This window comes from Poecilia reticulata, linkage group LG15 (genome assembly GCF_000633615.1).
Source record: "Poecilia reticulata strain Guanapo linkage group LG15, Guppy_female_1.0+MT, whole genome shotgun sequence".
Classification (NCBI taxonomy): domain Eukaryota; kingdom Metazoa; phylum Chordata; class Actinopteri; order Cyprinodontiformes; family Poeciliidae; genus Poecilia; species Poecilia reticulata.
In genome coordinates, this window is record NC_024345.1 from 18,235,226 (window position 1) to 18,252,057 (window position 16,832).

Genomic DNA, 16,832 nt, shown 5'->3' on the forward strand with positions numbered 1-16,832 from the left:
TATATATATATATTTATTTATTTTTATTTTATTTTTTTCAAGCTATGGTCAAACAGGTCTAGGAGACAACATGACTAGCAAATGGATAGCAGCTTCTTCCACAACTGCAATTTACCAATTATCATCAGATTGTTGTGCTTATAAATGTAACGTATGCATAAATAGAAAGGAGGTTAACAAGCTGCTTCAGAGTGTGGAGAATGCATATACTTTCTTATTCAGTATGTGGATTAACTTTGTCTTGAAAGCAAAGCCCACAAAATACTAACAAAACCAGAGGGCCATTTTCAGACTTAATTGCTTTGTGGCTTTAAGTTGTTGATTTTGTGGTCAGCTACGACATCACAAAAGCCACTCATTACTAACTTGTGGACATGGAAGTTTTTCTTCTACAAATCCCAGACAGTGGCTCTATTGTTGTCACGGTTTCTGCATCTTTAGGTAAAAAGAACAGCTATTTTTTTTTACATTCAATAAAGCTATGGCTTTATAAAATAGAACTACTTCAGAACGCATAAAGTGATGGGTCAATTAGAACCAGTGTTAGAGCAGTGTTACTTTCCACCAAAGTCAGTGTGTTCTGTAAAAGTAAATAGCGTCTCACTTCGTGATCTAAATGCTTTTTATGCCACATTATCTTTGCATTAAGCAAAGATACAACACACAAGCATAAAGTACCGGTATAGTATAGTGTATTTCACATGTCGGTCAGCAATGCAACTGACAAATTTAGTCAGCAGCTAAATCTTGTGCAGAAAAACAATCTACGTTGTTTAACAGTATTGTGTAACAGAAATTTTGCTTCATATGTGCCATCTGTCTGTGCAAAATATCTAGTTACTTGCAATTCACACGAATAAGAAAAGCACTAACTACTCTTTCGAATTTTTCTCCTTCATGATCTTAACAATGGTAATTGGGTGCAGCAGAAAGTTATATTTTCACACTGTTTAAGCCAAAAATGGATGAGGGCGTGTTGACTGCAGCTGCTGTTTGATTATTTATAATCATTTTAGCTTCCCTCCCACTCACCACCTTTGCTGCAGTACGTTGAACTGACTTTTCAGGGTCAAACCACATGTGAGAAAACCACCTGTCGACTGGAGTGAATGGCACTACTGAGGGTCTATCTATGGAGAGTCTTTCAGGCCTAAGTTTCAAATCTCCGCCTGGATATTTTTGCTTATTTTAATAGTACTAAGTTCTTTATATGTACTGTGAGTAAATATATATTGCCCATTTATCCGTAACAATCAGAATTTTTAATATCTAGCAGTAAATTTAGCAATTTACAATCTATTAAAAGAGTGCCACTCCCTGCTTTTTTTTTTTCTATTTTTTAGCAGATTTTCTAAAGCTTTTAAATCAAACTGTGAAGCCATTTCAGAATAAAAGCAGTGGGAACTTACCCTTGCAGTCTGTTGTGAAAATGTAACAGTTTGTATTGTATTTGGTGTATTACTGGTTGTTGTGAACATGACAGTATTATCCAGACCGTCTAGAGTCACTGCCATCTGAGGATCTCCGTCATGGGTCTGTATTCTCCACAGGTCCCACTTCTCCATGGTTACAGATCCTTTATACCTCAGTGTGGCCACAAAAACATATGATGGAGGGAAGCCATCAGGAAAAAGGCTCCTGTGTGAGTTAAGAGGAAAGTGATTAACTATCACATGAAGATGGAGAAGAATTTCAAAGTGTAGCTGTTATTACCTTGTAGCTTCACTCAAGTCAACAAAAGATGTGACTTCATAGGCTTTAGTGCCGTAAAATGATCCTTGTGTTTTTTTAGTTTTCTTAGCTAAGTTTAAATTTAACAGAATATCAAAGCCCTTCTCGTCACGGGAATCTATGGGAATTTTTGCTGGACAAACTGTCTCTGTAACAGGAAAACACCATGAACTAGCAAAGAAGTTTGTTACAGCATGATGAGAATCACCTGACCAGAAGTTTCTTACCTTCACACAGTTTCTGACGTATGACCTGTATAATCCTGGTAATTGCCTTGTAGTCCTCAACAGAGAATACGTAAGTTGTGGAAGGTTTGTTTGCAATGTCCCTCAACTCGTTCTCTTCTGTCCCTGGCCCAACTCCAATTGCAAACAGAATTATCCCTTTTTTTCTTGCTTCCTCGGCTGCTTTCATGACCTCATCTTGAGATTTCCCATCTGTGAGGACAACAGCAATTCTGGAAATGCCTGCTGGGCCCCTTTCAGAGAGTCCAAACAATTTGTCAGTGGCAAACTTAATGGCAGTCCCCGTCCTTGTGTTTCCTCCCATGTAGTCAATCTGTTGCATTGCTTTGATAAGATCTTTGTTTGAGGAGAATTTCCCCAGAGGTATTTCTAAAATTGGGTCATCACTATACTGGACCACACCGACCTGAGTAAACTTCTGTCCAATGTTGAAGCTGGTTGTGATGTTGACAAGCCATCGCTTTACAATTTCAAAGTTGACATCCTCAACACTCCATGAGCCATCTAAAATAAAAACTAGATCACATGGAGCGGTCCTGCAGCCTGACATAAAACAGAACACATTGATTAATACAAAAAAAGCACAAAGGAATAAATGTGGCTTATGATCAATTTGCCAAACTCAAAATGTTTTTTGCTTTTTGTTTTTTGTTTTTTTTACTAAATGAATGAAATTGACTGTTTAAGACACATGGATAAGTATAATTAAGTGCAATAAAATTAAGTTCTCTTACTTCTCAAGTTTTCATCTTGCGCTGCACTGATCAAAGTCAGAAGCACAAAGCACAGGCATCTTAGAAGCCAATGCATGGAAAACGTTTTGCAACCCATCATGCAGCTGTCTTGATTTTTAACGGTGCACCTACAGTAAAAGGGAAATCATGCTTTCAGTTCCAAGAATAAAGAACAGACATATAATATATTTTGTGATGTGCTTTTTATTATTGCTGACTTGATAGATACTTCTATCAAGTGTTTGGAAAGGAGACAAGATACATGTCAGATGTCATTTTTGTGTGAATCATTCCTGACAGCAATTATTAGGGACTCCCTGATCCAATCGCAGGTATATGTGGTGCCAATCACAGCTCTTCTAAGTGAAAGCTAAGAAATCTCTGAAAAAACTCAAAAAACAATAATGATGATAGTTACACGTAACAAATTGGGTTGTATTAAAAGCATTAAATGAATTTGGACGGCATGAACGAGGACCACAACACAGAGCTTATTAGCACTGGGAAAATTCTTTGAGGGAAAACCTCTACAAGTTGTAAGCCACACCCCTTTGACTCCCTATTGTCATACATGAAAGCTGACAGGGTCTGAAAGCTCTTTTTCACAACTTACAATAACATCCAAAGTGATGTTATTACAAAGCAACAAGCTACAAACTGTGAAGGCTACTGTTACTCCCTTTACTGTCGAGTGATATGATTTGTTCTCCCCACTGCACTAAGATTTCCAGAGAACTTTCAGTGTATGAGAAAGCACTGCATAGGATGCAGCTGAAGCCCTTTTCATTGAGAGTTATAACATTCAAAACAAAACTGTTAAGTATCCAAAACGGGGGAACAACGTTTTATAAAGGTTTTGCCCACACACGATTAACTTGAGCTGCACTAAAATATGTTAGAAGGTGAATTTTTACGAGTCATATCAAAACAGAGTACAAACATGCTAGCAACTTCCTGTGTTATGAAGTGTCTATAAATAATCGTCGATATTTAGATACAAAGAGAAAATTCTAGCTTTCTCCTCCACAGGATCACAAAATAACAAGCTTGAATAATTGTAACAGATCAACCTTTCCCTTTAACTTATTCCGTAATTCTACTATACATGGCACTGCCAGTTTTACTTAATAAGCATCTCATAGCTTCCTGTTGGATTATCGTCTACTTCCTCAAATCACAGTCTGTCCTGGACCCAGAGGCAACAGATCGCTATGGGAAAACTTCACTCTTATGCTTTACTTGGAAATTGTACTCAGCCTATTTTTTCTCTGATGGAGAAAACCACTTGTAGGACTTTGTCATCTTCAGCAAAGGAAGCTATTATAACAGGTATCTGTCACAGCAAGAAGGTTTTAGGCTCTAATCTCGACGGTGGATGAATTGACAACTAACTATACAACTTCATGGCTTGAAGTAACAATTTACAAACATCACTTTTTATCAATTTAAAAATGGGTGAGGGAGAGAGTAGTGTTCCTTAATTAGAACTGAAAACCAAAATTTAAGTTCTGCTCCAATTGTGTGTCTCTGTTGACCAGTCACTTTACATTAAAATGTGAGAAGGATGTTTAAAAATGCAGTGGCAAGAAAACCAATGCATGCAACACAATGCCCAATTTAGAAAGCATAAATTAAGAAGGAAAACTCTGCCTAACATGCATAACTACTGAATACACTGTAATTCCTGGTTGTGCTGTCGTAATAATAATGGAAAGTATTGTAGAGGAGAGTTCAGTCAGCAGAAAGCAATTATTTTTAAAGCTGTTTGTTTGGCTGTGTACTTTATACTGGTTTCCAGTTTGTAAAACTGCTGACTTCCCTAAAAGAAAGCTAAAATGAGGACCAGATATGCCACACAGGATAAAACACAGGATAAAGAATGTTACTGGAAAGAAGTCAACATGTTCCTTTTAACTTCTTTAAATGACGACACGACTTCGTATGTCACCAAAACAGTGGCCAGGGAATAACCCTTGCCTTCCCCAATGGCTTCTATTCCAGTGTAGCCAAACAGGGGTCAGACACTTCAACATGACTGCATTTTTCCACCATGTAAATTCGTAGCAACACATTCAAGGCAGGGGGAGGCGTTCATCTGCTGTAGTTGTGTAAGTCATTTTCCTCTGAATATTTTCCCCCTCTGGAGACCTGGAGTAGGCTGTTGGAAAACCCCCTCACTGGCAGCATCCAGCTGCTGGGATGAGTTTCTCCTCGACTGACTTTCCCCAAACCCAGTATTTCTGCGTCTCTACTTGAGGCACATGGAATTAATTTCCACTGTCAGACAGTAAAATTCCTGCTGCCGACAGAAACTAAACACATGTAGTCATGGTGAAGTGACTCCTTCTTCATCCAATCATAATAATGCCCAATGCAATATCGCAGGTGCAGTGTTTCGAGGCTTGCATGAGGGAGGTGTGTAGGGCACACCTGTGTTTTAGGTTAGAACCTGTAAAATGTATCCAAGCAAATTTTGGTAAAAAGCTACAATGATTGCAGAATTACAATTTGTGGAAATGTGGTTGACATTCTTCATATGCCGAACCACAAATATTAAAATCTTTTGGGTTATTTTTTAGTAGCGGTTTTGGTTTAGCTAAAGATGTTGTTCAGGAAACTGCTGACCAAATGAAAGTCTCCAAAGAAAGTGGCATCTGTTCAGCGTGAGTGACATCAATCACACTGATTGAATGACTGCATGAGACCTGATGCTTAGTTCCACTTGCCAGTAGCTTTATTACGATATGTGTAACTGAAGTACAAAGTACTAAAACAGGTTTTCATGTCGTGTAACTGAAGATCTGAACTCTGTTTGGACAACTAAAGTTACATATACACACATAATCTGTTGTAAACTTGGCAAGAGAACAATGTTCCATTCCAGAAACAACAACTGCTGTTCAGCATGTGGAATCCTTGCCAAGACCAAGGGGGATTTAATGCTGCCAAATCTGTTCAACATATCCAAGCAGCTAAATAGTGCCATGTGAAACATTATCTTGTTAAGTCCTTGGCTTTCACAGTTTACCTCAAAAGATCCTTACAAGTAGATGTTTTCTGTTGTCAAACTGGTCCTGCTGGAAACAGAACTTTGTGCATGAAAACACACATATATGATACTAGTCATGCAATGTTGTGATGCAAATCTTTTGGACAGATTTGACAAAAAAAAAAAAAAAAACACACCAGTAATTCCAAGAAATGAAATAGCAGAAAAATATTCATATGATTTCATTCATTCTCCGCATGGTGATAGAACAAGAGGTGATGACAGATCTAATATCTTCAATATGTGTCGAGGTGTTGCAAACGTTTTACGGAATCTTACTCACTAAACAAAATCTTAAAATATATTTGCAGTATTGGGAAGGATGTAAGAAGAAATAGCAAAAGAAAACAAGTATCAAATTCATACCAATAATTTGCTTGCACCCTTTCTAAAGCATCAGTATGTATTACATCACAGTTGCACAGTTGTATAATAATATGAGAATAGCATTGCAGAACTGTAAAAAAAAAATCTTACAAATTTTTAAAAAATTCAAAATAGAATAATTTGCACAAAGAAGAACAAGTGTGACCATTAAGTGTCCAAACCTTTGACTGTAATCCTGGTAATCCTCTCATTGACAGCCAGTGATCAATACCGCTCGGAGCCCTGCGTTTGCAGAAACTGGACCTGGAAAGAAGCGCACATGTTTCTCAGCTGAATAAGAGCCTGCCCTTTGTAGACGCTCTCTCTGTCTTCTGTTTCTGTATGTCTTCCCATCCACCCTCCGACCCCCCTTTTACTCCCGACTTTTACTGGCGCACAGCCACACTCAATTATCATGCATGGAAAGAGAAGCTGATAAGGGGAGCATGAAAATAGTAAAGAAGAAAGCCCGTGTTGGTCAGCTTAAAAGGAAAATAGCAGTAATGAACACAATCTTCTTCCAAGAGTTGATGGTTTGGACAGAGAGCAAACCAAAGAACAGGGAGTTTCGTTTTTTTATTTCTTGAGCAGAACAATTATTTGACAAACTGGCTAATTCTGCTATCCTGGGAAAACTTAACGGCATCTGTTATTCTTTGCTCTACATTCCATCACTCCAATTCCACAAGATATTAGGAGGGAACAACAAATTACAATGGATGAATTAGGAGCGGACAAGGTGTGAAAGGGGTTTCCATGAACAGCTGGAAGACATTAGCAATGCTGATTTGCAGCTGTTATCTGTGGAGCAGGCAGATTTCACTTTAATCCTCTTGAACATGTCTTATCATGGTTGGACTCTGGTTATAAAGGCTCCAAGAAATCTGACGATGTGCGAAGCACATTTAGAACGGAGGACAGAACAGTTCACAGAAGCAGACAGATGGCTCCTAATAATAATGTTTTTTTTGTTTTGTTTTTTTTTATCAATTTGAAATTTTAATAAAATTTTAAATAGGCAAGGTAGTAGAGGGACAATTTCCAGGTCCTGATGCCAGATTCCCAAGTAATATTTGGTGGCCTACTATTCCAAAATATTGTTTTTAGGTCATTTTCAGCTACATTTCAGAGAAAAATATTACAATTCAATGTATTAGGAGCATTGTAACAATTCTGCTAAGTCTCTGCTTTGACCAAACACGCATATTTAAGAAACACCATCAATTGACTTGATTTGCATCTTGCTTATGAAGCATTCTGAAATAAATTGAGATTGTTTTGTATACTGATATTCCTAAAGTGTTTCCCTTTGTGTGAGCATGGCAGGGATTTCATCGCAATGGCCTTGTTGACCCTGAGCCTCAGCACACTCTGGCGGCTCTCAAATGCAAATACTGGGCTGGTGTCCTGGATCCTGGGAGTGGCCATTCTGTTTGAGACACCAGACTTTCCGATGATGAGTAATTTTCTGCGAAGGAGGTGCATGTGTTTCGAAGGAAGCGACTTTGCTGCGAACCAGTCTATTTATTTCCGCTGAGATGGCCACTATGATTTTTGAGGTCAGATCTGGAAACATGAGGACAACGAAATAAGCAAGAAGACATTACCATAATTATACTTCAGTGAAACCGCTGTAATTAGATGACATTTGTTTTGAACTTAATGCCACCACGTTAGCTTGTAAGAACATACATAAATTAAAGTGAGACTAGAAACCAAATAGCTGTATGCATCGTGTGCAACCCAATTCTAATGACTGCGTGAGCAGAGACATGGTTTCAGATGAATTTGTGGTTTTTTATGTGCTCTCCATCTTGCATGTTTCTCAAACTTTTAATGGAGTACAGTTAGTAAAAAGGAAGGGACATTAGCAAAACTGCTAATTATCAGTTTCTCTGATTTTGCTGTTCATAGATATATACTTGAGTAAAATGAACATTGTTCTTTTATTCTATGAACTACTGACAACACGTCTGAAATTCCAAGCAAAATGTTTCTATTTATTTGCAGAAAATGAAAAATGGTCAAAATAACAAATAAGATACAGTGCTTTCAGACCCCAAGTGACGCAAAGAAAACAAGTTAATATTCATTTAGAAACAACAATACCAATGTTGATTGTTAGTATATGGAAATAATGTATGTTTTCATGAAATTGATCACTCAATCAGTCATATGATGATTGATTTTCTTTCAAAAGTAGTTTTAGGTCTGCATTGGAATTAGGTCTGAACTTTGACTAGGCCCTTCTAACATATGAACATGTGTTAAATTACATTGATATACCATTGTGTCTTATACATAGTTTTTTTTTTTTTTTTTTGCAAAGAAACAATGTATTCTGAGTTGAAACAAAAATACATTCAGCTTGCATTTTTTTAACATGGAAACCTCTTGGTTAAATCCTTTTTTCTGAAAATCAATTATTTGCCAGTGGCAACCCATGCCAGGGGCATAATCACCAAACAAGCGTGTGGAGCAAAAACAGGAACTGCAGATTTGCTGACCATAACATTCCTACTTCAGGGGTTTCCCCTCTATTTAACTCCATCTGTCTTTCCATGAGTGAAGATCGATGCTTGCTGCCAAATATCCTTCCTCCAGCATGACATTGCCACCACAATATTTCATGGCTTGAAGACATAACTGATATAATATTGCTTAGGAGTAACATCCTTCTGTTTTTCCTGTTGCTGAAGACTTTTGGATGTGTACTTTGTCTGCTGCTGTTTGTTCATAGTCTGTCTTTGGTAGTTTTGACACAGAATAGACGAAGGACGGAACCTTTGAATCACTGGGCTGGATATAATTTTCCTTACTAAAGGACATGCCTCAACAGACATGAATATTGTCCAGATGCGGATTCACATTTTGTAATAAAAAGATGACTCTTGTCTAAATTGTGGCATAGTTTTCACCCAGGCTCTGCACAAGAAATGTCCACAAAGGTTAAACAATTTAAAGAACATAGAGAGGACACACACCGGAGAAGACTGAATGCTAAACTAAAATCCTATTAAAATGTGCTTCAACAGTTTTTGCTTAGGGTATGCAGACTTGCAATGAAGTTAATACATTATTTTTTTCATATATTTCCTTGTAACATATCTGTATGTTTATTGGTTAAACTGTACACGATTCCTTTGCATTAAACATGGAGGATGTTTTGATTTGATTTTAAGCTTCAATTTCTTTATATTAAGCACCTGGAACTTTAACAGCGTTGCGTAATGCAACACAATAATGCATTACTTCATAAATAAGGACTTTTGCAAGGCACCATACCTCACCTAACTGTTTTGGACTGAGAAGCAGCACTCTAATATTTTAGAGATAGGAAGAGTGTCACCCTCTGATGATCAGCACATAGAATGTTAAATTGAATCATCTAAAGTCCTTACAACTGATGGCCCCAAAATTTGAACCTTTATGCACTAAGAATGCTTTTGAGCAGCCTTGAAGCAATGACGATCTGCAGATTGGCATTGCCTCTAAGCCCCAAAATACCTTCATCAAGACCTTTAAACAGAACCATGTAAAAGTAATTAATCTCCAATTCTTGTTTTTCCATCTACTTTCCTCATGATCATCAGCAGATCAAATGTTTCAGCTAAAACTGAACTCCGCAAACTTGACTTTATTATCATGTGTGGTCTTTTTAAAAAACAACTTAACTAGAAAGAAATAGAAATTAAACAAATGGATTAAACATACATATAACATACATACCACTTGTGCATAATGCATTATGTTCAATTGTAAATTAAATCAGTGACAGATTGTTATGCATCTACCTGGTAAAATCATGCTTTGCCTGTATGTTTACTTGGTTGATGCGGTGCAGCTTGTCTTAGTATAAACAGACAAATCTACAGTCGCAGTTACAGTAACAGCCTCAAAAACGCTCTCACGTTCATGTCATCAAAACCAAAATCTACTGGCTTGTTCCTTGCACAAGTTCACATGAACAAGGTCTGGCAGCCACTCTTAAATGTTGAAATAACTGTCTGGTGGATGACATAAGACTTCGAATAACTTTTGATTTAGCACTATTACTTTGAGGCTCAACTGTACGGGGACATTTTATTCAACTTGTATGAATCAAGTCATGTTCATCATGAGCTCTTCTGGTCCGCCACAGAAATAAATTGTGAGAAGGTCTGAAACAAGCTGCTGAGCCCAGAAAGCAAATTCAGGATTATGAATTAGTCATAGTTTCCATGACAGAGGTGGATACTTTGGTTGAATAAACGAGGGCTGCAAGGAAGGCACACATGATGCAGCAGTAACAAAAGGATAGGAGGATAACTGTCTGCATTTAATATAGCTCCCAAATAACACATTTGGGACTAGAGCTCATCGCGAAAGTCTTTTTTAATGAGTAAATATATTTTTGATAATGATGGAAAAATTGAAACAGCACTGTAAAGGACATCCACTGACAAATCCAGTCAAGTTCCATTGTGGTCCCTGTATTTGAACCCAATTCAGCCACTCTACACGCATGTCAATGCCGAGGAATAATGGGAACTAAAAGCTACAGTATGTAATTTTTATTTTAAAAAGCATGTGTTCCAGAGGAGCTTAATGTTTTTCATAGATTATATCATATTGGGGTGACATAGTGATAGTTTCAACAAATATACAAAAAATATCTTATGTAGAAGTTACATATTGCAGCTTTAAATATGTGTATTATCATCATTAGTCAAGTTGGCTCACTTCACTCATAAAGTCATTGGAGCGAATGAAAAACCACCATGCATTGTTTTGTTTTTTATTGTTTCTTTTCCATCAAAAAGCTTTGTTACCATCTGTGGTCATGGTACAAAAACATTACTACTGCTTTAATTCTAAAGATTATGTCTGAAGACATCATAAACATTTTATTGTCTTCCTCATTTTGTAAAAGTTAAGGGAAGTCTTAATTAGACAGTAATAAACCCTGAGCTTAGCAATGTTGTTTTTACATGACGAACCAGAGTGCAGCTCATCCTGATGTGTCTGTTTGGAGGTAAATGTTTTAGAAATTTCATGAAGAAAAGAGACACCGTGTTTTAGCTCAAAGTGAGCCTGCTTACTGCTGAGTGAGACCTTGAAGAAGTTGATTTAAGTGTGAAATGGCATTTTCTGTAAGTGGAGTTTAACTTAATTGAATTAAACTGGAAATAGAAGAAGTTGATGATTTCATTCATTCATTTTATCACTTTCACTGAAGTGCTACTGCAAAGCCTAGCCTTCCAACAAAATAGCCTTTTAGTTTAATAAGCTATCAAAGGTCTGTCAAATATGTGCAGAAAATATGTCAAACAGAACTATGAGCTGTTTACCTATTTAGAATTATTTATTCACTTGAGAGTCAAACATCATGGCATAATATGTGCATACATTTTTCACATCTCCCAACATTTGTCCTTGATATGACACACCACGGCGTTGATTCAATTATCATTATTTTTAAATTTTAAAAAACCTAGATGATTAAAGATCAGTAAGAGGTGAGTAAATCATTTTATATAAAACTCCAAAATAAAGTTGTTATTTTTGTTTCAAACAATTATATTTTGTTCCTCTGAATGGTTCCTCTGGAGACATTTGTTTCAAGACTACAGCAAAGGTTTATTTAGAATATTTACATTAAAATGTTTTAAACAACCCGACAAGAGACAAAAAAATAACCACTTTGTTCTGAAGACTTTGATAAAAGTTTATCCTCCTAGTTAGACTCTTTTTTCTTTTAGGAGCGATTTCTCAGCCTCTGTGGTGCTGGCTGGCGTGTCCCACTGAGCAGTGAGTTCTGCTCAGCGCATCCAGAGGTCACACAGACGCCTGGGGGGCCCCTGAGACCTGGGTGGCCCCTGAGCCCCGGCCGGCCTGCATGTCCCCTTTCACCCGGTTTTCCAGGCTGACCATTAAAGGCTCTGCCGGGACGCCCACGCTGACCTGTGAATTGGGGCAGAAATGTTCTTTTAGCTGAGTAGAGATGTTCTTTCTACAGATTCCAGGAAAAAAAAAACTTCCACAGAAATACTATTTCTGTTTTGGCGAACACATTATGATGTAACAACACTTCTGCGGAAAACCTCCACATGGTTTCCCTGGAACTTATTAAAGCCAAGGATCAGTAAAACACAGTCTGAAAATTATAACAAGCCCAAATCTGGGAATGAATTAATATCTCCTAATATCTCTTCTTTATAGATAAATAATCAACCAACATTAAAAGATTAAATTACCATTTGGTCCCTGATCGCCGGTGAAGCCAGGAATGCCATAACCTTTGACTCCTTTATCACCATGCTCTCCTCTGTCACCTGCAATTCATCCAAAAATATAAATTTTTTTGCAGCTATCTGACACCTGCAAACCCAGGTGTCAGCATCATTCATGATAATGTTTCAGCGATCACTGTAAGATACACGTCTTGGAACAGTTTGGGAATAATTTGTTATTTCAACAGCTTGCATGAGAACCTAAGATGCTTGTGAAAACATACTTTGAAATATATTATCTGCCGCTGGAACTTCACCACTGAGAAGCATCTGCAGGTATTTAAATCACATTTCAAATCACCAGTAAACGCTTGAAGTAGATTTTCATTAAACATTTTTTTTTTCATGACTTTCTCCCTGTACCTCTCCTGAAAAACACAAAAGCAACAACATCCCAAACGACAGCAGGCATTATTATCTTAATGTAGATGTTTCAACCAGATTCACATTTTTGTCTCATATTATGAACAAGGTGAGGAACTGACATTGGCCGAATTACTTTTCACCATTTTTAATACTAAACAAACACGGTCTTCACAGGGTCCCTGATTACCTGAGTTCATAAGGAATATTTCTGTGGAGATGGTGTTGTAGTTCACCTTATACACATCATGGTGAGTTTCATGGTCGCCTTATGTAAGGGGCCTAGAGAAGCCTGACAGCAGCATCAAAACATTTTTTATAATAGGTGACCCACATGTACAAGTGTAGATCAGAATATTTAAAGGAGAAATAGTGATGGAACCTCAGAGCTCCAAGTAATTTATTGAAATTCTCGAGGAAACACTGACATTGTAGATATTCTATTCCGTCATTGCTTTGGCTCTCTTGCCATGAAGCAAATAGTCCATTAAATGCAGTGTCATGATAAGGCTCCTTACACAAAGACTAAATACTAAGTTCTTCCTCTAACTGGTGGAGAAAACTGCACACAGCTCCAATGTGCAAATTGTTACATGGTATTATTTGAGCTCAAAAAGGTATTAATTGCTGCTTACTAGATATTTGCTCTTTTTTCTGATCAGGGGTTGTGAATGACAGTCCCTGTAGACAGTGGCTCAACTACACATTATTCAGGTGGATGCGAATACATAGATCTGCATTGAAAACAGTGTTTTACAGTTTTTGCTATGAACAAATTGCATTCCTAAAACATGATTTTAATACCTGATTCTCCTTGTCGACCTGGCTCACCACCTTCTCCATAGAATCCTGGCAGGCCCATTTCCCCAGCAACACCATCAGTACCAGGGTCACCCTGGCAACACCATCACAAGACAAGTTGCTAGTTACACTATACGACACAAAAGAGTCTATAAAAAATTGTAGTAAGGTTAAATACATTTCTTTATAAAACTTAAGAGCTGTGCATTTTGCCAATGACCAGCAAAACATCAAGGTTACTGAGCATAACTATAAATATTGAACAATTCAATGGAGTCACGGCTTCAAAAATATTTTTCAGCTTTAGAATTCCTGCAGTGAAGAGCCGTGGAACATGAATTGATTCTGCATTGTATAATGTGAGGAAGGCTGTCCAATTGAAAGACAGCCAAGAAACACTCAACACAGACCAAGTGTCTTGTCTTGTCTGCAACTCCTTATTTGTCCTCATGGAGACGTGGAAAATTGCAATGTTTTCATTCCGAGTTTTTCTGCCAAATACTTTAATATTCCCAGTCCAGTCCAAACCCTTGCAATGCGTTTGCATGTGGCTCAGACGGAAGAACAAAAGTCAATGTGAGCAATGCATACATGTATGCTCTGATGCCAAAGGTTCTGCAGGAGTTCAGCCTGATGCTTCATCAACAATAGCAAAACTTACAGGAGGTCCCGTGGGTCCTTTCTGTCCGGGGGGACCGGGGGCGCCCATGGGAACGTCCCCGTAGAGAGGACAAACTGCAGCACACGTCCTCTTTACTGAGTTGGCAAAGGTGGACATCTGCTCCAGGACCACTTTCTTACAGACCTCAATCACATGTTCAGCTGGAAGCGTTGGGCCCTGTGTGAAAAATCATTAGTAAAGACATCCCTGCAGGTCACCTGGCTGTGGAACAGGTCAATTTGGAGCAATTACTTGAGTCTCTGAGGAGATTTAGTGAGCGAGTTTGCAACCACACTAAATGTAAGTGTTCCTGTGACTCACGCACAACTCTGAGCTAACGAGAAGCTGGCTGCATGTGTTCTTGACAGTAAATGTGTTACTAAAAAATGTGTGGGCTTGATAGCAACAGAATTACTAAGAAAAATACTACTCTGTTGTTCTTGGTGCCGTTACTCAAGAACAGACTGAAAAACTAGTATGACTGCACCTCAACAAATTAAAATGTCATCAGAGGGCGAATTTTTGTCAGTAATGATGTTCAGAAAATTAAACTTGTATTTATTTTTGCAACAACAAAAAAAAAACATTAGAACAAGAGTAATTTGTTTCTTGTATAATGTCTATTAAATAGGATGATTAGATTTCACAACAAAAAAAAAATCAAAGTTCAGCTTGAATAAAATGTTAATGAAAGACTGCTGATTTAACCATTAGGCAGGCACCAATAGGTTGCAAAAGTTAATTGCAAAGAACAAAGTCTATTGCCAAAGGGATGTATTCAAACGTATTAAGGAAAAAATAATTAAAGACTACAGTTGTGGTGGGAAAAAAAGCACACTACCATGGAGATAACTGCAGTCCTGAGAAGATTTGGAAGAGAAGCCCATTAAACAGTTTTGAATAAATTAATAGGCTGGGGTCAGTGGTTCATTTCAGTTATAAAACCAATGTCTCAGAGTCTGGGGTACGAAATCCACGTTGCCTCAGGTCTAGTATGAAGTTTTCAATTGTTGATGTTTTAAGGAGCCATGTCATCTGCTGGTGTTGTTCCACTGTGTTTTCTCAAGTCCAAAATCGATGCAACCATCTACTAGGACTTGGTACCAGCCCACACTGTACCAAAGTAGTGATATCTGGTGTAATAAACATATTATAACTGAGCTTTATTAACCAAGAAACTAACCTGACCTAAGCCACCTAGAAAATCTGTGATATATTGTCAAGAAGATCATGAAGGGCAATAGACTCAGCACTGCAGATGAGCTAAGGTTGCTTTACCTCAAGCTGATCAACTCCAGGCCATGCTGCTTCACAAATTTGGTAAATCATGGAAAACACATCCTCCTTGCAGTAGATAACATTGTTGTATTAATGCTGCTTTCATTACTTACAGGCGGTCCTGGGAGTCCCTGAAATCCATCAGGTCCTCCTTCACCTCGAATCCCTTTTCCTCCAACAGGACCTGAACGACCGGGTAGGCCTGCAGGACCACGCTTCCCCCTGCCTCCCTGAGCACCTGGCTCACCTCTGTCTCCAACCTACAGATCATTAATTGCACAGGGAGAGGATAGAGCAGCAGATCAGATATATCAAAAAAAAAAAAAACATAAGCTCAAAATTTAGGCCTCTACAATACAGCTATCACAGCCAAAATAAAACAAACCTGAAAATTCCTGATCTTATAATAAAAGCCTAGAGTTTGGTTGTTGTTGTTTTTTTGTTTTCTTTGTTGTTTTTTTTACAAGTTTGGAGATATGCATGAACATTTCAAAACAGAAACCAAATGTGACAGATAACATTTGAGAAATGTGCAAGACTCATTTTGTTGTAGCAGTGGGCGTTTCTGCTCTTATCGCATCTGCAGATGCTCCAGATACGTAAGGAATGTTATTGTTGGACTTTTCCAACTATTAACTTTGCAAGTGCCATCAAATGAATGAATTGAGATGATCCCAACCAAAATATAGCCAAGAGTATCATATTTAAATACGACACCCCTGCTCGAGTTTTCTGCTGAGTGACAGAACTCATCGCTGGCAATTGATGATTATTTTATTTTTATAAACTGAAATCATTTCCATAGGGTCAGTACTTTTGCTGCACGACTGGCTATAATCTAGTTATATTAGATGAGTTCTGTTCTTTCAATACATAGATAATTCGATCAGTTTCAGAGATCGGTCACCCTATTATAATTATAATTATCAGTAGTTTAGACTGAAGCTCACCCTTCCATTTAGACCTTTCACTCCTTTTGCTCCCTGTAAAAACAAGTAATTAAGTATTGAAAAGACAGAAGAGAAATAATGTCAAACAAAAAGAACATATTCAATACATGAAGTCTTACCTCTGCACCTTTAACTCCTTTAATTCCTTGTATTCCTGTGTCACCCTGTGTAAAAAAATTAAATGTAAGAGCTTGCCAAATAGATTGTAGATTAAATATTCCCAAAATAAATAAACGACCACAACTTTTTAACAATACTTTAAAAAGTACATCCACCAATGGTACTTGCCATAGAGCTGGCTTCTCAGGACTTGCCTTATTCGTTGGAGGTATTTGGCTGTGGCTCCTTTCCTTGTGACCTCATCGAGGTTGCCATTTGCTTG

The 16,832-nt window shown here is 37.7% G+C and overlaps 1 protein-coding gene across 1 annotated transcript in view; it reads right to left on the reverse strand.

Annotated features, from left to right (window-relative positions):
* Window positions 1-16,832, reverse strand: part of LOC103477007 (collagen, type XXI, alpha 1) — a 49,803-nt gene that overhangs the window by 19,735 nt on the left and 13,236 nt on the right. Inside the window, exons 21-32 of the mRNA XM_017308818.1 lie at window positions 16,570-16,614; window positions 16,451-16,483; window positions 15,614-15,760; window positions 14,223-14,399; window positions 13,565-13,655; window positions 12,362-12,439; window positions 11,865-12,068; window positions 6,358-6,514; window positions 2,711-2,838; window positions 1,959-2,519; window positions 1,714-1,879; window positions 1,410-1,638 (exon numbers count right to left, since the gene is read on the reverse strand). Of these exons, the coding sequence (XP_017164307.1) occupies window positions 1,410-1,638; window positions 1,714-1,879; window positions 1,959-2,519; window positions 2,711-2,838; window positions 6,358-6,514; window positions 11,865-12,068; window positions 12,362-12,439; window positions 13,565-13,655; window positions 14,223-14,399; window positions 15,614-15,760; window positions 16,451-16,483; window positions 16,570-16,614 (2,016 nt within the window). The remainder of the gene's footprint in view (window positions 1-1,409; window positions 1,639-1,713; window positions 1,880-1,958; window positions 2,520-2,710; window positions 2,839-6,357; window positions 6,515-11,864; window positions 12,069-12,361; window positions 12,440-13,564; window positions 13,656-14,222; window positions 14,400-15,613; window positions 15,761-16,450; window positions 16,484-16,569; window positions 16,615-16,832) is intronic.